At 34.1% G+C, this 17,644-nt stretch overlaps 1 protein-coding gene across 1 annotated transcript in view; it reads left to right on the top strand.

Moving 5' to 3' along the window:
* LOC129224958 (39S ribosomal protein L21, mitochondrial-like) overlaps window positions 1-17,644 on the top strand; it is a 79,075-nt gene that overhangs the window by 48,271 nt on the left and 13,160 nt on the right. The window contains exons 2-3 of the mRNA XM_054859505.1: window positions 13,244-13,407; window positions 17,392-17,444. Of these exons, the coding sequence (XP_054715480.1) occupies window positions 13,244-13,407; window positions 17,392-17,444 (217 nt within the window). The remainder of the gene's footprint in view (window positions 1-13,243; window positions 13,408-17,391; window positions 17,445-17,644) is intronic.

Consider the following 17,644-nt stretch of genomic DNA (forward strand, 5'->3'; position numbering starts at 1 on the left):
AACAAGACGTTGCAATATTGAATTTAAAAAAAAAATCAAAATGAAACTGTAGAGGACTTATTATTTTTGCATATTCAGTCGAATTTGCATGTAATTTTACTTTATCCTGAAAAGTTTAGCCACCGAGTGAGTGGCAACAGCAAAAACATTTATTTATAAGAGAGTCGCTTATTTGCTAGATTCGGTCTCCTACTTGCATTCCTGCTGGTTGCAGGATGTACGACGTCTATGTTTTTAAATTGTAAATAAAAGAGTTTTATTTTATGCTCAAGTATTTTTCATATGTTCGCGGCCAATCGACCTTCGCGACAGTGGTGACCTGTTATAGGACTGAATGCGGACAACCAACGTGAGTGATTTTACATTTTGTTTGTCTTGGTTACTAGTAGTAAAATGACTGAATCCAAAGTAGAGACTAGCGTTGATAGGATTGGTATGAAAATGCCGATTTTTTCGCCTTTAAATGTCAAACTGTATTTTGCTCAACTAGAAGCAAATTTTTCGATAGCAAATATAACGACTGAGCAAACGAAATATAGCCATTTAATTGCTTCCATTGATTCCGAGTATTTAACTTATGTTTCGGAAATAGTTTATTCGCCGCCAGCGGAAAATCCGTATACTAAGTTAAAAGAAAAATTAATTGAACAGTTTGAGCATTCTGAAAATAAGAAAATTAAAACCTTGTTACAAGACTTAACTCTAGGAGATAAAAAACCTTCACAGCTTTTGCATGATATGCGGGAATTAAGTAACCATAAACTGGATGATAGTTTTTTGAAAAATTTATGGTTAAGTCACCTTCCTTCAAATATGCAGGCTATCCTCGCAATTAGTGCTGAAAGTTTATCGCAGTTAGCTCTTATGGCTGATAAAATTTCTGAGATAGTGACTCTTCCATCAGTATCTGTGGTGAATTCTCCCTCCTCGCAAGCTGAAAATTCTAGAATTTCTCGTTTGGAAAACCTAATTGAGGGTTTAATTGAGCAGGTTCAGAAATTATCTGTTCGCCGATCCCGGAGTAAAATTCGGAGGTTTTCTAAATCTCGGTCAAGAAGTAAAAGTTTTTATCGTAACTCGGATAATTCTCAAAATTGTTGCTGGTACCATAAGACTTTTTCGGATAATGCAACAAAGTGTAGACCCCCATGTAGTTATAACCAGAAAAAAAACGAGTAAAGCTGTCAGTTGATGCGGCGTCAACCGTACAGAAATATTTAAATCGCCGACTTTTCATAAATGATGTAAATACAGGTTCAAGTTTTGTAATTGATACGGGTAGTGATGTCAGCTGCGTGCCTCGATTTCATTTTAAAAGTCATAAAGAAAGCAATCTTGTTCTTTCCGCTGCAAATAATTCAAATATTAAGACTTACGGCACAAAATTGCTAGCTGTAGATTTTGGGTTACGAAGGAAATTCACATGGCATTTTATAATTGCAGATGTCAGTAAACTAATAATTGGTGCTGATTTTTTTGGAAAACTATGGCCTAATTGTTGACATTAAACGAAAATCTCTTATTGACCCACTCACATCGCTAACCTCAAATGGTCGTACTTTAAATTCTTCGATACCCGGCAATAAAAAGTATTTCTGGAAGTTCTAAATTTCATAAATTGTTGTATGAATTTAAAATTATTACTCAGCCCGCTGCAGGGTTGCAAAGTGAAATAAAGCATAATACATTGCATTATATTCAAACAACTGGTCCCCCGGTGCAAGCGCGAGCACGCCGTTTACATCCAGCTCAACTTAAAATTGCGAAAAAGGAATTTGAGTATATGTTAGAGCGTGGCATTTGCAGACCTTCTCGTAGCAATTGGTCCAGCCCTCTACATATGGTTCCAAAAAAGTCCGGGGACTGGCGTCCGACTGGGGATTACAGGTTGTTAAATAAAATAACGCGTCAGGATAGATACCCTGTTCCATATTTAAAAGATTTTGCACAGCAACTTCATGGCGCAAAAATATTTTCTAAACTTGATTTGTTAAAAGCGTACCACCATATCCCGGTAAATCCGGAAGACGTATGCAAGACTGCTATTATAACTCCGTTCGGATTATTCGAATTTCCGTACATGAATTTCGGATTATCGGGGGCCAGTCAGACATTCATGCGATTTATGCACGAAGTGGTGCGTGGCCTTAATTTCTGCTTTGTATATTTGGATGATGTTTTGGTGGCTAGTGCAGATCAAAAAGAACATGAAAAACACCTCAGAATTCTTTTTCAACGTTTCAAAGATTACGGGATAAAAATTAATGTTGCAAAATGCGTATTTGGGGTATCACAGGTAGATTTTCTTGGGCATTCAATAAATGAATCTGGTTTCAAACCTTTACCGGATCGCGTCAAAGCAATTTCAGAATTTAAATTGCCAAAAACAGTAAAGAGTTTGCGAGCTTTTCTTGGAATGTTGAATTTTTATCATAGTTTCTTGCCAAAAATTGCAGGCATACAAATTCCTTTAAATGAATATTTAAAAGGGAAAAATAAGAAAGCTAAAACTGAAATTAGTTTATCAGAAGAAGCGATTGCGGCTTTTAACAAATGTAAGGAGTTGTTGGCTAGTGCTACGCTTTTACATTACCCGTCAATAGATGCAAAATTAGCATTAATAACAGATTGTAGCGATTTTGCAATGGGTGCGGCTCTGCATGAGGTAACTCCCCAAGGTCTCAAACCATTAGGTTTCTTTTCGCGTAAAATAACTTCAACGCAACAAAAGTATTCAACCTATGATCGAGAACTATTAGCGGTATATAGCGCAATAATACATTTCAGATATATGTTAGAAGCACGCCCATTTGTGATCTATACAGATCACAAACCTCTCACTTTCGCGTTTAGTCAGAAAAGCGATGCAAAAGCTTCCCCCCGGCGTTTACGCCAACTTGATTTCATTTCACAATTTTCTACAGACATTCGTTTCATCGAAGGAAAAGAAAATATCGTAGCAGATACGCTTTCACGCATCGAAGAAATTTCCATCCCCTCTACTGTTGATATGGAATCGCTAGCGAACGCACAGTTGGAAGATTCGGAGCTTTTAAAAAAATTGAATGACGCAAGTGAAAGCCGATCGCTGCAAATTAAAAAATTTCCAGTTCCGAATTCGGATAAATTTTTACTTTGTGATATTTCAACTTCAAACATTCGACCTATTGTTCCCGACTCTTTTCGTAAAAAGGTATTTGATTCGTATCATAATTTGTCTCATCCTGGTATACGCGCTACGACAAAATTAATAGCAGCAAAATATGTTTGGCTAGGTATGAAAGCAGACATAAAATTATATTGTCAGGCTTGTTTAGAATGTCAGCGAACTAAGGTTCACCGGCATACAAAATCCCCATATGGCAACTTCCCACTTCCTGACGGAAGATTTAAACATATTCATGTCGATTTGATAGGGCCCTTATCAATTTGTCGGGGATATACTTATTGCGTGACAATTGTTGATCGCTTTACGCGTTGGCCGGAGGTTACTCCGATAGCAGATATATCCGCAGAAACGGTAGCTAAAGCTATATATTTTTCTTGGATTGCTCGTTTCGGTGTTCCTTCAGTCATTTCTAGTGACCAGGGCAGACAATTTGAATCCTCGCTCTTTAAGTCATTTGCAAATTTGTTTGGAATTAAACTAAGTAGAACGTCAGCTTATAATCCGAAATGCAATGGCATGGTTGAAAGACTGCACCGTCCTTTAAAACAAGCCATCAGTTGTGTTTCAAGTACGGCATGGGTAGATGCCCTACCCTCAGTGCTTCTCGGATTGAGAACAGTCTACAGGGAAGATTTAGCGTCTTCAGTCGCCGAGCTCGTCTACGGTGAGACACTTCGTTTGCCTGGAGATTTCGTCATGGAATCGAAGCTGCCGATTCTGAGTCCGACTTTTCTGCAGAATCTGCAAGGGATAATTGGATCACTTCGTCCGACCCCAGCGTCACGACATGGTATTCCTAGCGTTTTCATCCCCAAGGATTTGGACTCGTGTACCCACGTCTTTTTGCGACATGACGCGGTGCGACGACCTCTACAACCGCAGTATGACGGACCTTTCCCAGTGGTGAAACGGATGGTCAAGGACTTTGTAATATCCATGAAAGGTTTGGATAAGACTGTTTCTATCGACAGGTTAAAGCCGGCATATTTACTTAACCAGGATTTGTGCCCGGATATTTCAACTCAGAATCCTGTTCCAGTGACGACGCGTTCTGGACGACAAGTTCGCTTTCCGGATAGATTCGTCTCTCTCTAACTGTTCGAGACTCAGAGGGGAGTATTGTAGAGGACTTATTATTTTTGCATATTCAGTCGAATTTGCATGTAATTTTACTTTATCCTGAAAAGTTTAGCCACCGAGTGAGTGGCAACAGCAAAAACATTTATTTATAAGCGAGTCGCTTATTTGCTAGATTCTGTCTCCTACTTGCATTCCTGCTGGTTGCAGGATGTACGACGTCTATGTTTTTAAATTGTAAATAAAAGAGTTTTATTTTATGCTCAAGTATTTTTCATCTGTTCGCGGCCAATCGACCTCACGACAACTTCCTTTCGTAACAATGGCCCGCCTCTTGCAATCAAGATCGCATCAGAACATAAATGCAATAAAAATAACAATTTAAATTTTTCAAACAATTGAAATATTTCATTTCAGCATCTTGACTTGAAATTCTGGCACTGCAAAAATTAAAGTCCTTAGAACAGCACTTTTTTTTTTTTTTTTTCAAAAAATCAAACAAGTTGATGAGTTGAGCTGTTGACCCGCATCGGCTCCAGCGAACTTTGAAGGATCCAGAGGACATCAATATTATATCGGGAATGACAACATCAAAAGTCTTACTCGTGCTGTTGCGTTTAAACGCTCCAGAATTTCCAGATACATGAAAACAAATGACAACAGTCAATAACATAATATGAGCATTTTTACAAAAAAATTTGCCAAAGTACACATGGAAATGTAATTGGACTTCGATATTTTTTTTTTTTTTCATTTTAAAAAATTTCTTATGAAAAAGTTTAATTTAATTTTGTTCAAAGGTTTTGTAAAAATATCCGCGAAATTTTGTTTTGTATTCACATAATTTAAATCAAACAAATTTTCTAATATTAAATTTCTTAAAAAATGAAGTCTGATGTCTATATGTTTTGTTCTACTGTTTTCTATTGGCGAATTTGAAAAATTAATTGCTGCTTGATTGTCGCAAAGTAAGTTAAACTGTGGTTTGATCTGAATAAATCCAAACTTTACAAGTTCATTTATTATGCGAACAATCCAAACTAATTCCTTTGCAGCTTCAGTTAGTGACACATATTCTGATTCCATTGTTGATAAACTAACACATTTCTGTTTAAAAGTTTTCCAAATGATAGGAGATTGATCAATGAAAAAAATCATTCCGCCAATCGAAATTCTATCATCGCGACTTGCTGCAAAACTTGCATCACTATAACATTCAACTTTTAAATTTGAAACGTTAGACAAACATAATTTCAGAGATTTTGTGTAATTTAAATAGCCAAGAAGTTTCAGTAGAATATTCCAGTGATTCAAACCTGGGTTAGATTGAAATTGAGATAGTATGTTTACAGCGTAACTTAAATCTGGTCGCGTTCTACTTGCAATGAAGGAAATGCAACCTAAAATGTTACGGTAAGGCAATTTAGACATCATTTCAATTTCTTCTTTAGAATTCGGACATTGATCTTTGGAAAGTACAGTTCCTACACCAATCGGCAAAGAAACAATTGGAAAATTGTATTTTTGATATGTTTTGCATACTTTGTTGATATAGCTTTGTTGATGAATAAATAATGCATTGTCTATTTCCTCAAATTCAACGCCTAAAAGTTTTTGCGTTTTTCCGAGTACTTTGATATCAAATTTAGATTTCAGACTAATAATAACATCATTCAGACATTTGTTATTTTTACAAAATACTACTATATCATCAACATAAAGTATTAAAATTACACTTGATTCAAAAACATAAACACAATTTGCCCATGATAATTTCTTAAAATTTAAACCAATAAGAACATTATGTATTTCCAAAAACCATTCACGACCCGATTGATGAAGTCCATAAATTGCACGATTTAATTTACAAACATAACCAATTTTCTCAGGATCTTGAAATCCCTGGGGTTGTGACATGTATATGTTTTCCTTTAGAGGAGCATATAAATAAGCACATTTTATATCAAATTGATGATGAATCCAATTCAGTTTACACACAAAGATAGAAAAAAATAATCGTACCAATGAGAATTCAATGACTGGACTAAATACCTGGTCATAGTGAATACCTTTTAATTGTCTATGACCTTGAATTACCAGGCGACTTCTGAAACGAACAATTTCATTTTTATCGTTTCTTTTCACAGTGAAAACCCAACGATTGCCAATTACTTTGGAATCAGCCGGTTTAGGCACAAGACTCCAAACGTTCCGGGTTTGCATAGTATGAATTTCATCTGACATTGAATTGTACCATTGGTCTGCCTCTGGTGTTTTTAAAGCATCATTGAAAGATTTTGGTATACGAACGTCTAGTCATGTTTCTGAATTACTCATGTCTGAAAAATTTACTTTCCCTGAAAATTTATTTTTCCCACTGAAATCAAAATTTTCTTTTAAATATTCTATTTTGTGAGATCTGCAAAACGCTTCAACATCATTATAAGACCGCAGTCTTGCGTTTGCACCTTCAATTGAATAATAGATATCAGTTCGTGATTTGTCAGGACGGGGAACAGCTTTCCGAATCCAAACAATTTTATCAGGAATTAGGGTTTGACTTGTACTTTGTTCATCGTGTTCCAGTACGGACACTGGTACAACATCATTTTCCCCCTCACTTAAACTTTCCCGATCAGAATCATTGTCGGAATCTGACGAATCCAGAAACTTAGTTGGGTTCAGTAAGGCTCCACTGCACTTAGATTCTGCTTCAAATCTAACATTAATCGATTCCACAATTTTCCGTTCTGTAGGAAGCCAAATTCTATATCCCCTTGTTTTTAAAGCATACCCGACGAAAATACCCTTTTTGGCCCGCATATCTAGTTTCCTTCTTAAATTTTTGGGGGTTCCAAGAAAAACAGGATTACCGAAAATTTTCAAATGCCTGACCGAAGGTTTTCGCCCAGAATAAAGTTCAAAAGGTGTTAAAGTTTGACCTTCATGGCAAACACGATTCCACACATACGTGAAACATAGTAATGCCTCAGCCCAGAACTGATTTCCTAATTTACTGGAATGTAAAATTGCCTTTACAGCGTCTAGAGCTGTGTAATTGAATCTCTCGCTTACCCCGTTTTGCATTGGAGTATACGTATTTGTACGTTCTGGTCTTATACCCTGTTCATCTAAATAGGTCTCAAATTCGGCACTGCAGAATTCTAGTCCATTATCAGTTCGGACATTTACAATTTTCGTATTCAAAAACCTTTCAGCCCTTTTTTGATACTTTTTAAAACATTCTAGTGCCTGACTCTTTTCCTTTAGCGGAAAAACAGTGACTTTACGAGAATAATCATCAGTTATAGACAGAAAATATTTAAATCCCCCAATTGCGACATGTGGAAGTTTTCCACAAAGATCCATATGTACTAGTTGTAGGGGTTTTTCTGATCTGATCTTATTCAACGGCTTGAAAGAGACACGTCTAGATTTAGCTATTTTACAGGATTCACAATTTAATTCAGTTTTCTTAAAATCACCTAAACCATTTACAGCATTATTTTTACTAGTATTAACAATATATTTAAAATTAATGTGACAAAAACGTTTGTGCCATACATTTAAATTGTTGTCCAATTTTCTACTAGAAAAAACACTATTGGATTTAGATTTTAAATCGCCGGAGTTGGAGTTCTGACTAGAATTAGAATTTCCGGACTTAGACTTTACTTTTACATCATTTTCAGAAAAAAGAATCTGATTTTTCGGCTTCGCCGATAAATCATCAGTTTCGCGTTCTTTAAAACTGTTGAGTTCCTTTACATTTTTACATTTATAGATTTTATTATTTTTAGTTTTTGCATTTACGCTTCTAGGGTATTTGGGCAAGAAAGAATAAAGCCCGTTTTTACATTTTGCAGATATTATAATTCTACTTTGATCTTTAGATTTTACATTTAAAACTCCATTTTTACATTCAAATGAATAACCATTTTTATCTAATTGTGAACCAGACAAAAGATTTCTCCGTAAGTTTGGAGAATAAAGAACATTATTTAAAACTAATTTGTCTTTATTACCTTTAGAGTCCAAAAGTAGCACAATTCTACCAGTTCCTTCAACCGGACAGCTTGGCCCTTTAATTGCTGTTGTAAGGCTGGATGCATTATTTGGAATATAATGTACAAAGAGTCTTAGGTCATTGCAACAATGATGGGTCGACGCACAGTCCACGTACCAGTCATTGGATACTTCTTCTGTGGAGTTGACACTGCAAACAAAATTCGATTCTTGCTTCTTTCTTTTGAAGCATTTCGCTTTCGTATGGCCGCATTTCCCGCAAAAACTACATTTTATTTTGTTTTTCTGTCCCGCTTTAATGGAAGTTTGAAAAGTTATAGCCGATGACTCAGAGTCCTTTTGCACTAATTTCAAACGAGATTCTTCAGCAAGTAATTCAGTCAAAATTTTATCAAACGTAAATTCGTCTTCTTTCCATCTATAAATTGACTGTACAATCTGCCCAAATTCAGCAGGCAAGTAACGAATCAACTGGAAAGACTGATAATATGACGGGATAGGTTTTCCCAAATCCTCTAACTGTTTGATAAGAGTTTTTAGTCGACTTGCATAAATATCAACCTCTTCACCTAACTCAATGTGACAATTGAAAAACTGGTCTGTCAAATCGATAATTCGTGCACGAGAGTCTGGTCGGAAATGCAGTTCTAATTTCTTCCATGCTTGAGAAGGATCATCAATCTGATTTATCAAATTCTTGTATTCATCAGATATGTGCAAATAGATTAAACTATATGCTTTGTCTCTGCGTTTACAAAAGTCTGAAGTTTGCGGTGAATCTTTACCTGGCTCTTTTTCAACTTCGGTAACTAATCTCCAGCAATTTTTGCTCATTAACAAGGCTTTCATATCGTTTAGCCATGTGGAATAATTTTCCTATTTAATTTCGAGATTTCCATGTTGAGCAAAAAAAATTATCTGGCCCGCCGTCTGATAGACTTCTGTATCACGTTCGATGTTGAAAAAAAAATTTAAGATTTTACGCATACCATCTCGTCAGGTTGGGCAAACGGCCCATAACCGATTTGTTAAACTGTGAGCTTTTAAAAGTGCTCAGCTTATTAACTTTAAGTGGAAGCTCAACCAGGACGTATGATACTTCTTGAAAAAACATATTTATCTTGTGCAACATCATGAAGAGCCAAATTTAAAAAGTAACTTATTTATTATGGCTATGATATATACAATGACATGTTAAAGGAACTATTGAGAATACGTTCTTTACATTAAGTAGCTCATAATACTGTAAATGACTTCTGAATCTAACTTTCTAAGTCAAAGTATGGAACGTTAAACATAATGAGCTATGATATTCATATCAAGAGCAGTAAGCCGAAACTATCGGCAAAAACGGACAGACTCAACTGAGCTGCCGAAAGAAACAACCAAGTCTGACTTGGGTTGCAAATTGAAAAGGGAAGAGAATGAAGCAAAGTGCCGGGAGCTTAAATGCTACCGGCAATTTGCATATTCTGCTGACGCGATCTCGTTGCAAGAAGAAATGAACGAATGAAAAAAAACCTAATGCAAATTAAGGTTGCCAACACTTTTGGAAAATAATTTACTTCCTTTCGTAACATTTTAACTTGTATCGATTGAATTTATCTCCATTTTCTCTATTCAAGTGCTTTACGTGTTTAAAAATTTCGCATTATCTTCAATTCAAATTGTACAAAGCTGTAACAGTTACTTTATAAATGAACAAAAAAAAAAAAAAAAAAAACACTCGCAGTGGATTTGAACCCGGATCGACAGCATGGAAGCCCAGCGCGCTGCCCACATGACTGCCGGGCGCTTGTTTACGGACAATCTCTACTAGTTAATAAGTTGCGCGTAAATCTTTAAAGGCTGTTTTCTCGGAATTTTATGGCTAGTGCGCTTTATTACTTTACCCTGAGAGTACCCTTAAGGGATACTACTAATCTGCCAAATCTCATCCCGATCTGAATTTCCGAGACCGTAACCTCTCCTTGTGAGACAATATCACTCGGGCTTGAGCAGGCTCGCTTACAAATTTTCGGGCTCGGGCGGGCCCGTCAAAAATGAGCCCGAACTCATCTCTAATGTGGATATATGGCTAAGAACGTATAGACACCCGAAATATCCATTTGGACGATCCTCGAATTAATTACGAGGAGTTTGCTTGTGACCTCTGTATGTACATATGTATGTATGTGTGTATGTATCTCGCATAACTCAAAAACAGTATGTCCTAGAAAGTTGAAATTTGGTACGTAGACTTCTAGTGGGGTCCAGTTGTGAACCTCTCCTTTTGGTTGCATTCGGATGTTCTTAAGGGGATCTTTTACACCTTTTTGGGGGGAAATCGTTGTTAATATCGATGCAATCTCAAGTAGTGTTATAGTTTGGCAAACACTTGGTGATACATCGCCAAGCTTTTGGTCACCAAGTTGTTTTGCCAACTTAGGCATCAAATTTGGCGATTTTTTTTTTATATGATTTCAAATTGGCCATTGTTGGTGATATTTAGAGAGTTTCCAATTGAATCACTTTAAAATTGCCAATAATAGGGAGATAATATTAAATTGGTATAAAAGGAAGTCATGTGATGCACACATCAGCTCATTTTAAACAAGTTTGTAGGTGGCTATTTTGCCAACAAAAGCAATTTGGTGCAGCTTCAGTGTAAAATGAGTTGAACAATACCTTTTGTTTAATGCAACTAGGAGCAGAAGATGATAAACTCAAAGCTCCAAAGTTGTTTGAGCATTCAGTAAACCAAAAGAATGAAGATATTATTTATTGATAATAATTAGACGGCAGCTGAAAATTATCATGAGCATTGAATTTATATCGCCTACCTTCTTAAAATAAATATAGAATGTAGAAAAATCTGATGTTGGGAATTTTGCAATCTTTTTAACTTAAGCCTGCACCTGCTAATGTTGAATGGCAGCAACAGAGTGCAAAGGGATTTTTTATTGTGTGGTATTTTGGAAAAAGTCGCCAGAACTGCTCAATCCTGCACCCTTATGCAAACCCTGTTACTCTCTAAAAATTATTCATTAAACATTACACATGTTCCTGGTGGATAGAAATAAAAATATGAATGTTTGGAGAAAGGTATTAGCAAGAATGTTTGTTTGCTATTCATCTGAATTTTGCAGCTAAACTAGCAACATATTGCACATTAAACTTCATAGTTTCCTAATGAAAAGAAAAATCTGTTCTCTCTCTTTTTTTTACAGATTAATAAAAAAAAGGGGGGAGGAGAGAAAAGGACTTTCTGTGAGGAATGCAACATATTTTATATTCTGAAATTCTGTATTCTGAAATCTTATGCATTTTTTTCTCTTTATGTTTTCCGGAAAGAGAGGAAAATACAATAGACTACAATGATACATATTTCAAGGAGCTAGTTTATTACTATTTTATAATAAAATTTCTACTAAAAATAAAACTGAAAGTCTCTCTGTCTGGATTTCTGTCTGGATCTCTGTGACGCGCATAGCACCGGCCACACGCATAGTTTGGCCGACTTTCTTGGAATTTGGAACAAAGTTAGTTTGTAGCATAAAGATGTGCAACTCAAAGCGATTTTTCGAAAATTCGATTTTGTTTTTTTTCTATTCTAATTTTAAGAACATTTTACCGAGCAAATTATCACAACGTGGAAGATTAAATTACTAAATTATCATAACATGGAACTGTAAAATGGGCGAGCAAATGAACATAGTCAATTGGCGAGAAATTCATCCTCCATTATTTGTAAATATACAGGCGAACCGACTGACCTTTTAATTTTCTACTATGGGCAAAGCCGTGCGGGCACCACAAGTAACTAAATATTTGCCCTTTCTTTTTATTTATTTTTTTTTTCAATTTTATTTTATTTATTATTTATTTTATTTATTTATTTATTTATTGTTCATTGAATGAGCAAATAAAAGATTAAAATAGTTAGTGTAGTATCAAGTCAAATCAACTCTTAGTCAGTGCCTAGCAAAGAAATGACTTCATTGACAAAAGAAACAGTGACCCTTGTAGATAGTCTGCCTATTTTTAATCTTTTATTTGTGATATATGTATTATTTTTAAGTAGTTTACTTTTACTATAATCTTTAAAAATCATACATAAGATTGTTTCAAAGGCAGAACTGAAATAAATTCAAAATACTTTTCTCCACCATTCGCTACTTCATCAAATCTGGCTTTCAGGGGCCAGACTTGACTAAAACATTTCAAATAATGAAATCTAATTAAAGGATCACCTAAATAAAATATGTTAAGAGTATATTTTTTTTAAGAAAAATTAACTGATTCTAAAAATTAACTATCAAAATTACCTAATGTCATTTCTTTATAATAAAAATAAGCATCAGGAAACTTCAATATGCAAATGATAAATTAGGAATTAAACTATTTTACTTGAGATATTTACTGCAATCTCAATTGAAATAAACTATAAAATAATACAATTAATGTTGCAGATGATACATTTCGATTACTTTATTACAGTGTTGCTTCTTTTATGGCCTGATACAGTCACACAACTCATCATATAAGGCAAAACTTCAAAAAAAAAAAAAAAACTCATAAATGTAACAAGTGTCGTTTATTTTACCTATTTATTTACTTTTTCATAGTGTAAAAATCCTCTTTTTTTAAAACTTGTTTAAAGAAAAGTTTTCATATCACCAAATCGTAACTAAACTCGTTAATATGGCTTACATCTTTTCTTACATCTCTACCCATTTTAAGGTTTGTTTCTGAATTGATAAGCTGGTGCCACATTTTCGTCATCGGGAATATAGCTTGATACCTATACGAAAGCTGATGATCGACAAATCTGAAACATCGTCAAAAGAAGGAAAAGTAGATGAAGGATCTTATTTAATGCACTTTTTAATTATTGTAGTTAATCTAAGAGTTGTTAGAATTTTAATATGCTTGGTAAATAATGCTTGTTAATATGTTTTAATATGCTTTCTAAATAAAGTTTCTTTTCAGCTATTTTATCCAAGGTGAATAAGCAAATCAAAGAAAAAAGTCACAGTCGACTGTATGCTGTGATAAAATTTGGTGAAAGAAAATTCAAAATTACTGCGGAAGACATAATTTCAATAGGATCATATTTTCCTGCTGAAGTTGGTGATAGAATTTGTTTGGAAAAGGTAATCTCTTATAATGACATTCATTAAGAATAATTATTCCTTATTATGTTTACATTTTCGCATTGTTGGATAGAAAAGATAGTTTCTCTCAGAGATTTTTATATTTATAAATGACAGAAAATTGAAGTTCATTTGTTTTAGGTATGTAGTGTATCCCCAGACATTTTTAGGATGGTGCTGCACCCTGCCCTCTTTTTTTTGCATTGCTCAATGTGTCTTACTTTCCCCTTCAAAATGTATCTGCCCTTGATCACAAAAGCAAATTTTCATACTCGAAAGGTAAAAATTTACTCCAGCATGGCTTTGAAATGCTACTCCCTTGTTCACTAGAATGGATTTGGGAAGATTTTACTACAAAACTTATTTTTTTTACCACAAAAGTTTTTAGAGAAAGTGAGTGCTCTCTTAATGAAAGGAGTGCACTTCTATCAGGAAGTGCAATGCCCTTTTTAGATCTTGATGAAACACTAGTATGGTATACCAACTGGTTATTAATCACAAACAGTTATGAAGGAATGTTTGTATGTAAAACATTATATTCCAACTGAACTGTCTTCATTGCTCATTAGTTTGTTAATTTATTTCCTTGAGTACTATTTTCTTTTTCTTAAGACATATACAATGAAATCCCGTTCCAACGAATATCTGTTTCAAGAAACTACATTTACTGTTAAATTGCGATTAAATTGGTTGAATTTTATTGCAACCAAATTTCTGTTACAACAAAGAAAATTTGTCGTCCCTTGAAGTTCATTGTAATGGGAATTAACTGTATATAAATATTTATACAGTATGCCCCTGTTTAACCTACAAGACCCCCTCTTTTTGCAACTGCTTGTTCTTGATGCTACTTCCCATTGTGAAAACAGTCAAAATAAGATGCGGAGTTAAGATATTAAAAGTTTGAAGAAAAAAATAATTAAGTGAAAAACAAAACAAAATCTAACTCTGTATACATTCTCCAAGTCCCCTGCACTGCAGTTAGGGAAATCACAAGCATGAAAAAACTATTTGAACACAAATCATTTGACAATAGTTCGACCGATATCCACCAAATATGAAACGCAGTCTTTTGTGAGTTATGCGACATATCACTAACAGTCAATTATCTTTTTTGGGGAGAAATATAGTGACTAACAAGAGTTCAAAATTATACTGTCAAACTTCCTTAAAACAAATCCAAAGAGATCTCTAAAATTAAGCTGGCTTAACCATAGTTGCTCTTATTCGTAAAACAATAGATAGCGTTATGTGCAAATACAATAGGACTGGGATTGCAAATATAGTTCGTAATAGCAGTTCATTTTAAATTTGTTCAAAATCACGAGGTTCGACTATGTGTGTGTATAGAGTGATTTTTCAAATTGTATGAGCTTTTGTATGTCTTTTAACATGTCAGCATAACATTTGCATTTCTGTTTCAATAACAATGAAAAATTTAAATATTCTGTGTTTTTACTTTGACAACGTGTCATTCTTTTTAAAAAGCGATATGTTCCAATCTTATCTTTTGCTCTTTCCATATTGATAAAAGTACTTCATTTAAAAACGGAATGATTGGAAATTAAACAATATGATTTACTTCAGTCAAGAAAGAAACTTGAAAGAAATTAAATCATATTCATACATAAAAAATGAATAAAATCCTTGTGCAACTAAATAACAGCAGGAAGACAAAGTTGACTGGGCACAAATTTGAAACTGTTTGCAGACATATGTTTCAGAGTTTCAACCTTTGGCATTTCTTGGATGACTTTACATTCAACAGCTCATGCCTTTCTTTGTTGAAAAGGGGTTCCTTGAAACCTCAAAACATGTCTGCAGTCAGATGCAAATTTGTGCATTGTCAACATTATTTTCCTATTGTTATGTTGATTCATACCTGCTTTTAATCTTAAAATGTTTCCAGAATCTTGTTTCCCTCAGGTTTTTTTTTATAGGACACTGCACCCTACCCTCTTTATGATAACCTTTGATACATTCCTCCCCCCCTTATTTTTTGCATCTTTCAATGTACCGTACTTCCTCTCTTAGAAATGTAAACACTTTGTCAATAAAGGATATTATCTTTCTTGAATGGTGAAAATCTATATCAACCTGGCCTTGAAATGTAGCTCCCTCATTATCCTCTTCCATTTGAATGAGGTAGGATTATTTTATTGTGGAGTTTTGTCCTTTTATATCTCAAAATTCTTTTGAGCAATTACTTTTTCCATTAAGTTGAATTGCTTTTTATCATGAAGCACCCTGTCCCTTCTATCTGGGAGAAACACTAAGATAAAAGTCATAGAAACAAAAGATCATGTTTGAATTGAAGGACAATAATATATACTGTAAACTCTCGATTATCCGCAAGTCAGTTAACAATCAGGAACATGTATTTTTGCAATATAAAGCAAAGGCCAATAGGTGTTTTTTGTCAAAAAATTGTAACTTTAAATTCAATTGTTTTAGTTTTATTTATTTATTGTGCTTTCCCCCAAAGCAGAATACTTTACAATGTTCTGCAATGTAAAATCACTTGACCAAAATTGTTCTACAAGCAATTGTACTTCAAGCATTGTATGCGAAAAAACGTGACATTTTCCACCAATTGAGTGCCAAAAATAAAAATTGTTTCATATAGGAGTTTTTTTTTACTGGACTGTTGCTATTTATTTCTGTGGAAATGAGATATTTCTGGAAACATCACAGCTTTCAACCAAATGACTAATTAAAGAACACTGAATTTGGAAAATTAGTTGATCATGAAAACTATAAAATCAAAAAAACTTTAACAAGGTGTCAAACCTAAACCGATTGAGATTCTTGAAAAATAGTTTATATTTTTTCTAAAATGCATAGAATGAGCAAAGATACAAAATTTTATAAAAATCCGAACCTAGGTGTCAAATTACAGTTTTTTGGTTAATTTTACATGGCATGAAGGAGAAATAAAAATGTTACTAAATAAATTACTGAAATAATAAATAAAATGAGTCTAGTGTGCGTTGCAGATAATAAAACACTTCAAAACTTTCTAAATTATTGGAATATTTTCTGGGTGCAAAGAGATTGAAATCTCAAACAAGACATGCAATTTCCGGGGCTGGACGTGTTTCAATGTTGGCATGTTTCCAAAACATACGTGTATGGCGGAAATTGCTAAATTATCGTAATTTGCGATAATTTTAGATTTTCTTCTAATTTTATGACATATTCAAAATTTCTGCAAAATTCTATCTTGAGTTGGAAGATATTTATAGAAAATCTGCAGTTTCTACAGATTTTCTGCACTGCAGTTTCTGCAGAATTTCAGTACCGCAGTTTTTGCAGATTTTCGGCACCTCCGTTTCTGCAGATTTTCTGCACAACGGTTTCTGCAGAAAATTTGTCAGTTTTCATCTCACATTTGAACAGAATTGTTCTGCAGCTCAGGCATCTGTTCTGCGACGTACGTTGCAAATTTAGTAATATTCTGCTTTGGGGGTGCTTTCTTCATTGTAGTTACACCTGCACAAAAATCCAAAATATTTTTGCGGTACTGTATATTTTTTCACTGTTTGAAGAAGGTATTATGCATTAATGCAGCTGAGTTTTTTAGGAAGGACAATTTTTACTTTATTCATCCCCCTTTTTACCCTTGTTGCTGTTGATCCGCGATTTTTATTATCCATAGTACTTGTGAAACCCAATATCGCGGATAATCGTGAGTTTACTGTACTGAAAGTCAAGACGTCATTTGTATTTCATTTTTTGTATTACAGTAAAGTAAAGCAATGCATTAACCAATACTTATTGTCAACAGTAAGAGATCAGATTTTATTTACTTTATTTTAATACATTCCATGTTTAAAAAGAGCTTATGAACGTCTCTTTCATAAGCTTTCTTTTCTTCTTTCTTTTCTTTTCTCTTGAAATTGCAATGTTGCCTTGTTATTATTTATTCGATTAGATTAATCTTTGAGCATATTTTATAATACTAATTTGAAACTTTTGTTTTAGATATTGGCCATTGGTAGTAAAGATTTCACACTTTTGGGGCGACCTGTGCTTAGGTATGTTATGTTCAAATGTTCATAGTTCTGCCACTGAAATTGCTCAGTTTATTATCTGTGTATTCTTTTGTCTGTAATCTTTAATCTCAAAATAATTAAGAAATATTTTTTTTAGTTTCAGAGAATGAAATATTTAGAATTTTTTACCCCTTTCTCCATTGCTTCTTCTTTTACTAAAGCAGTTAAAATTACTGAAATGT

The sequence above is a fragment of the Uloborus diversus genome, chromosome 6, assembly GCF_026930045.1.
Source record: "Uloborus diversus isolate 005 chromosome 6, Udiv.v.3.1, whole genome shotgun sequence".
Taxonomy (NCBI): Eukaryota; Metazoa; Arthropoda; class Arachnida; order Araneae; family Uloboridae; genus Uloborus; species Uloborus diversus.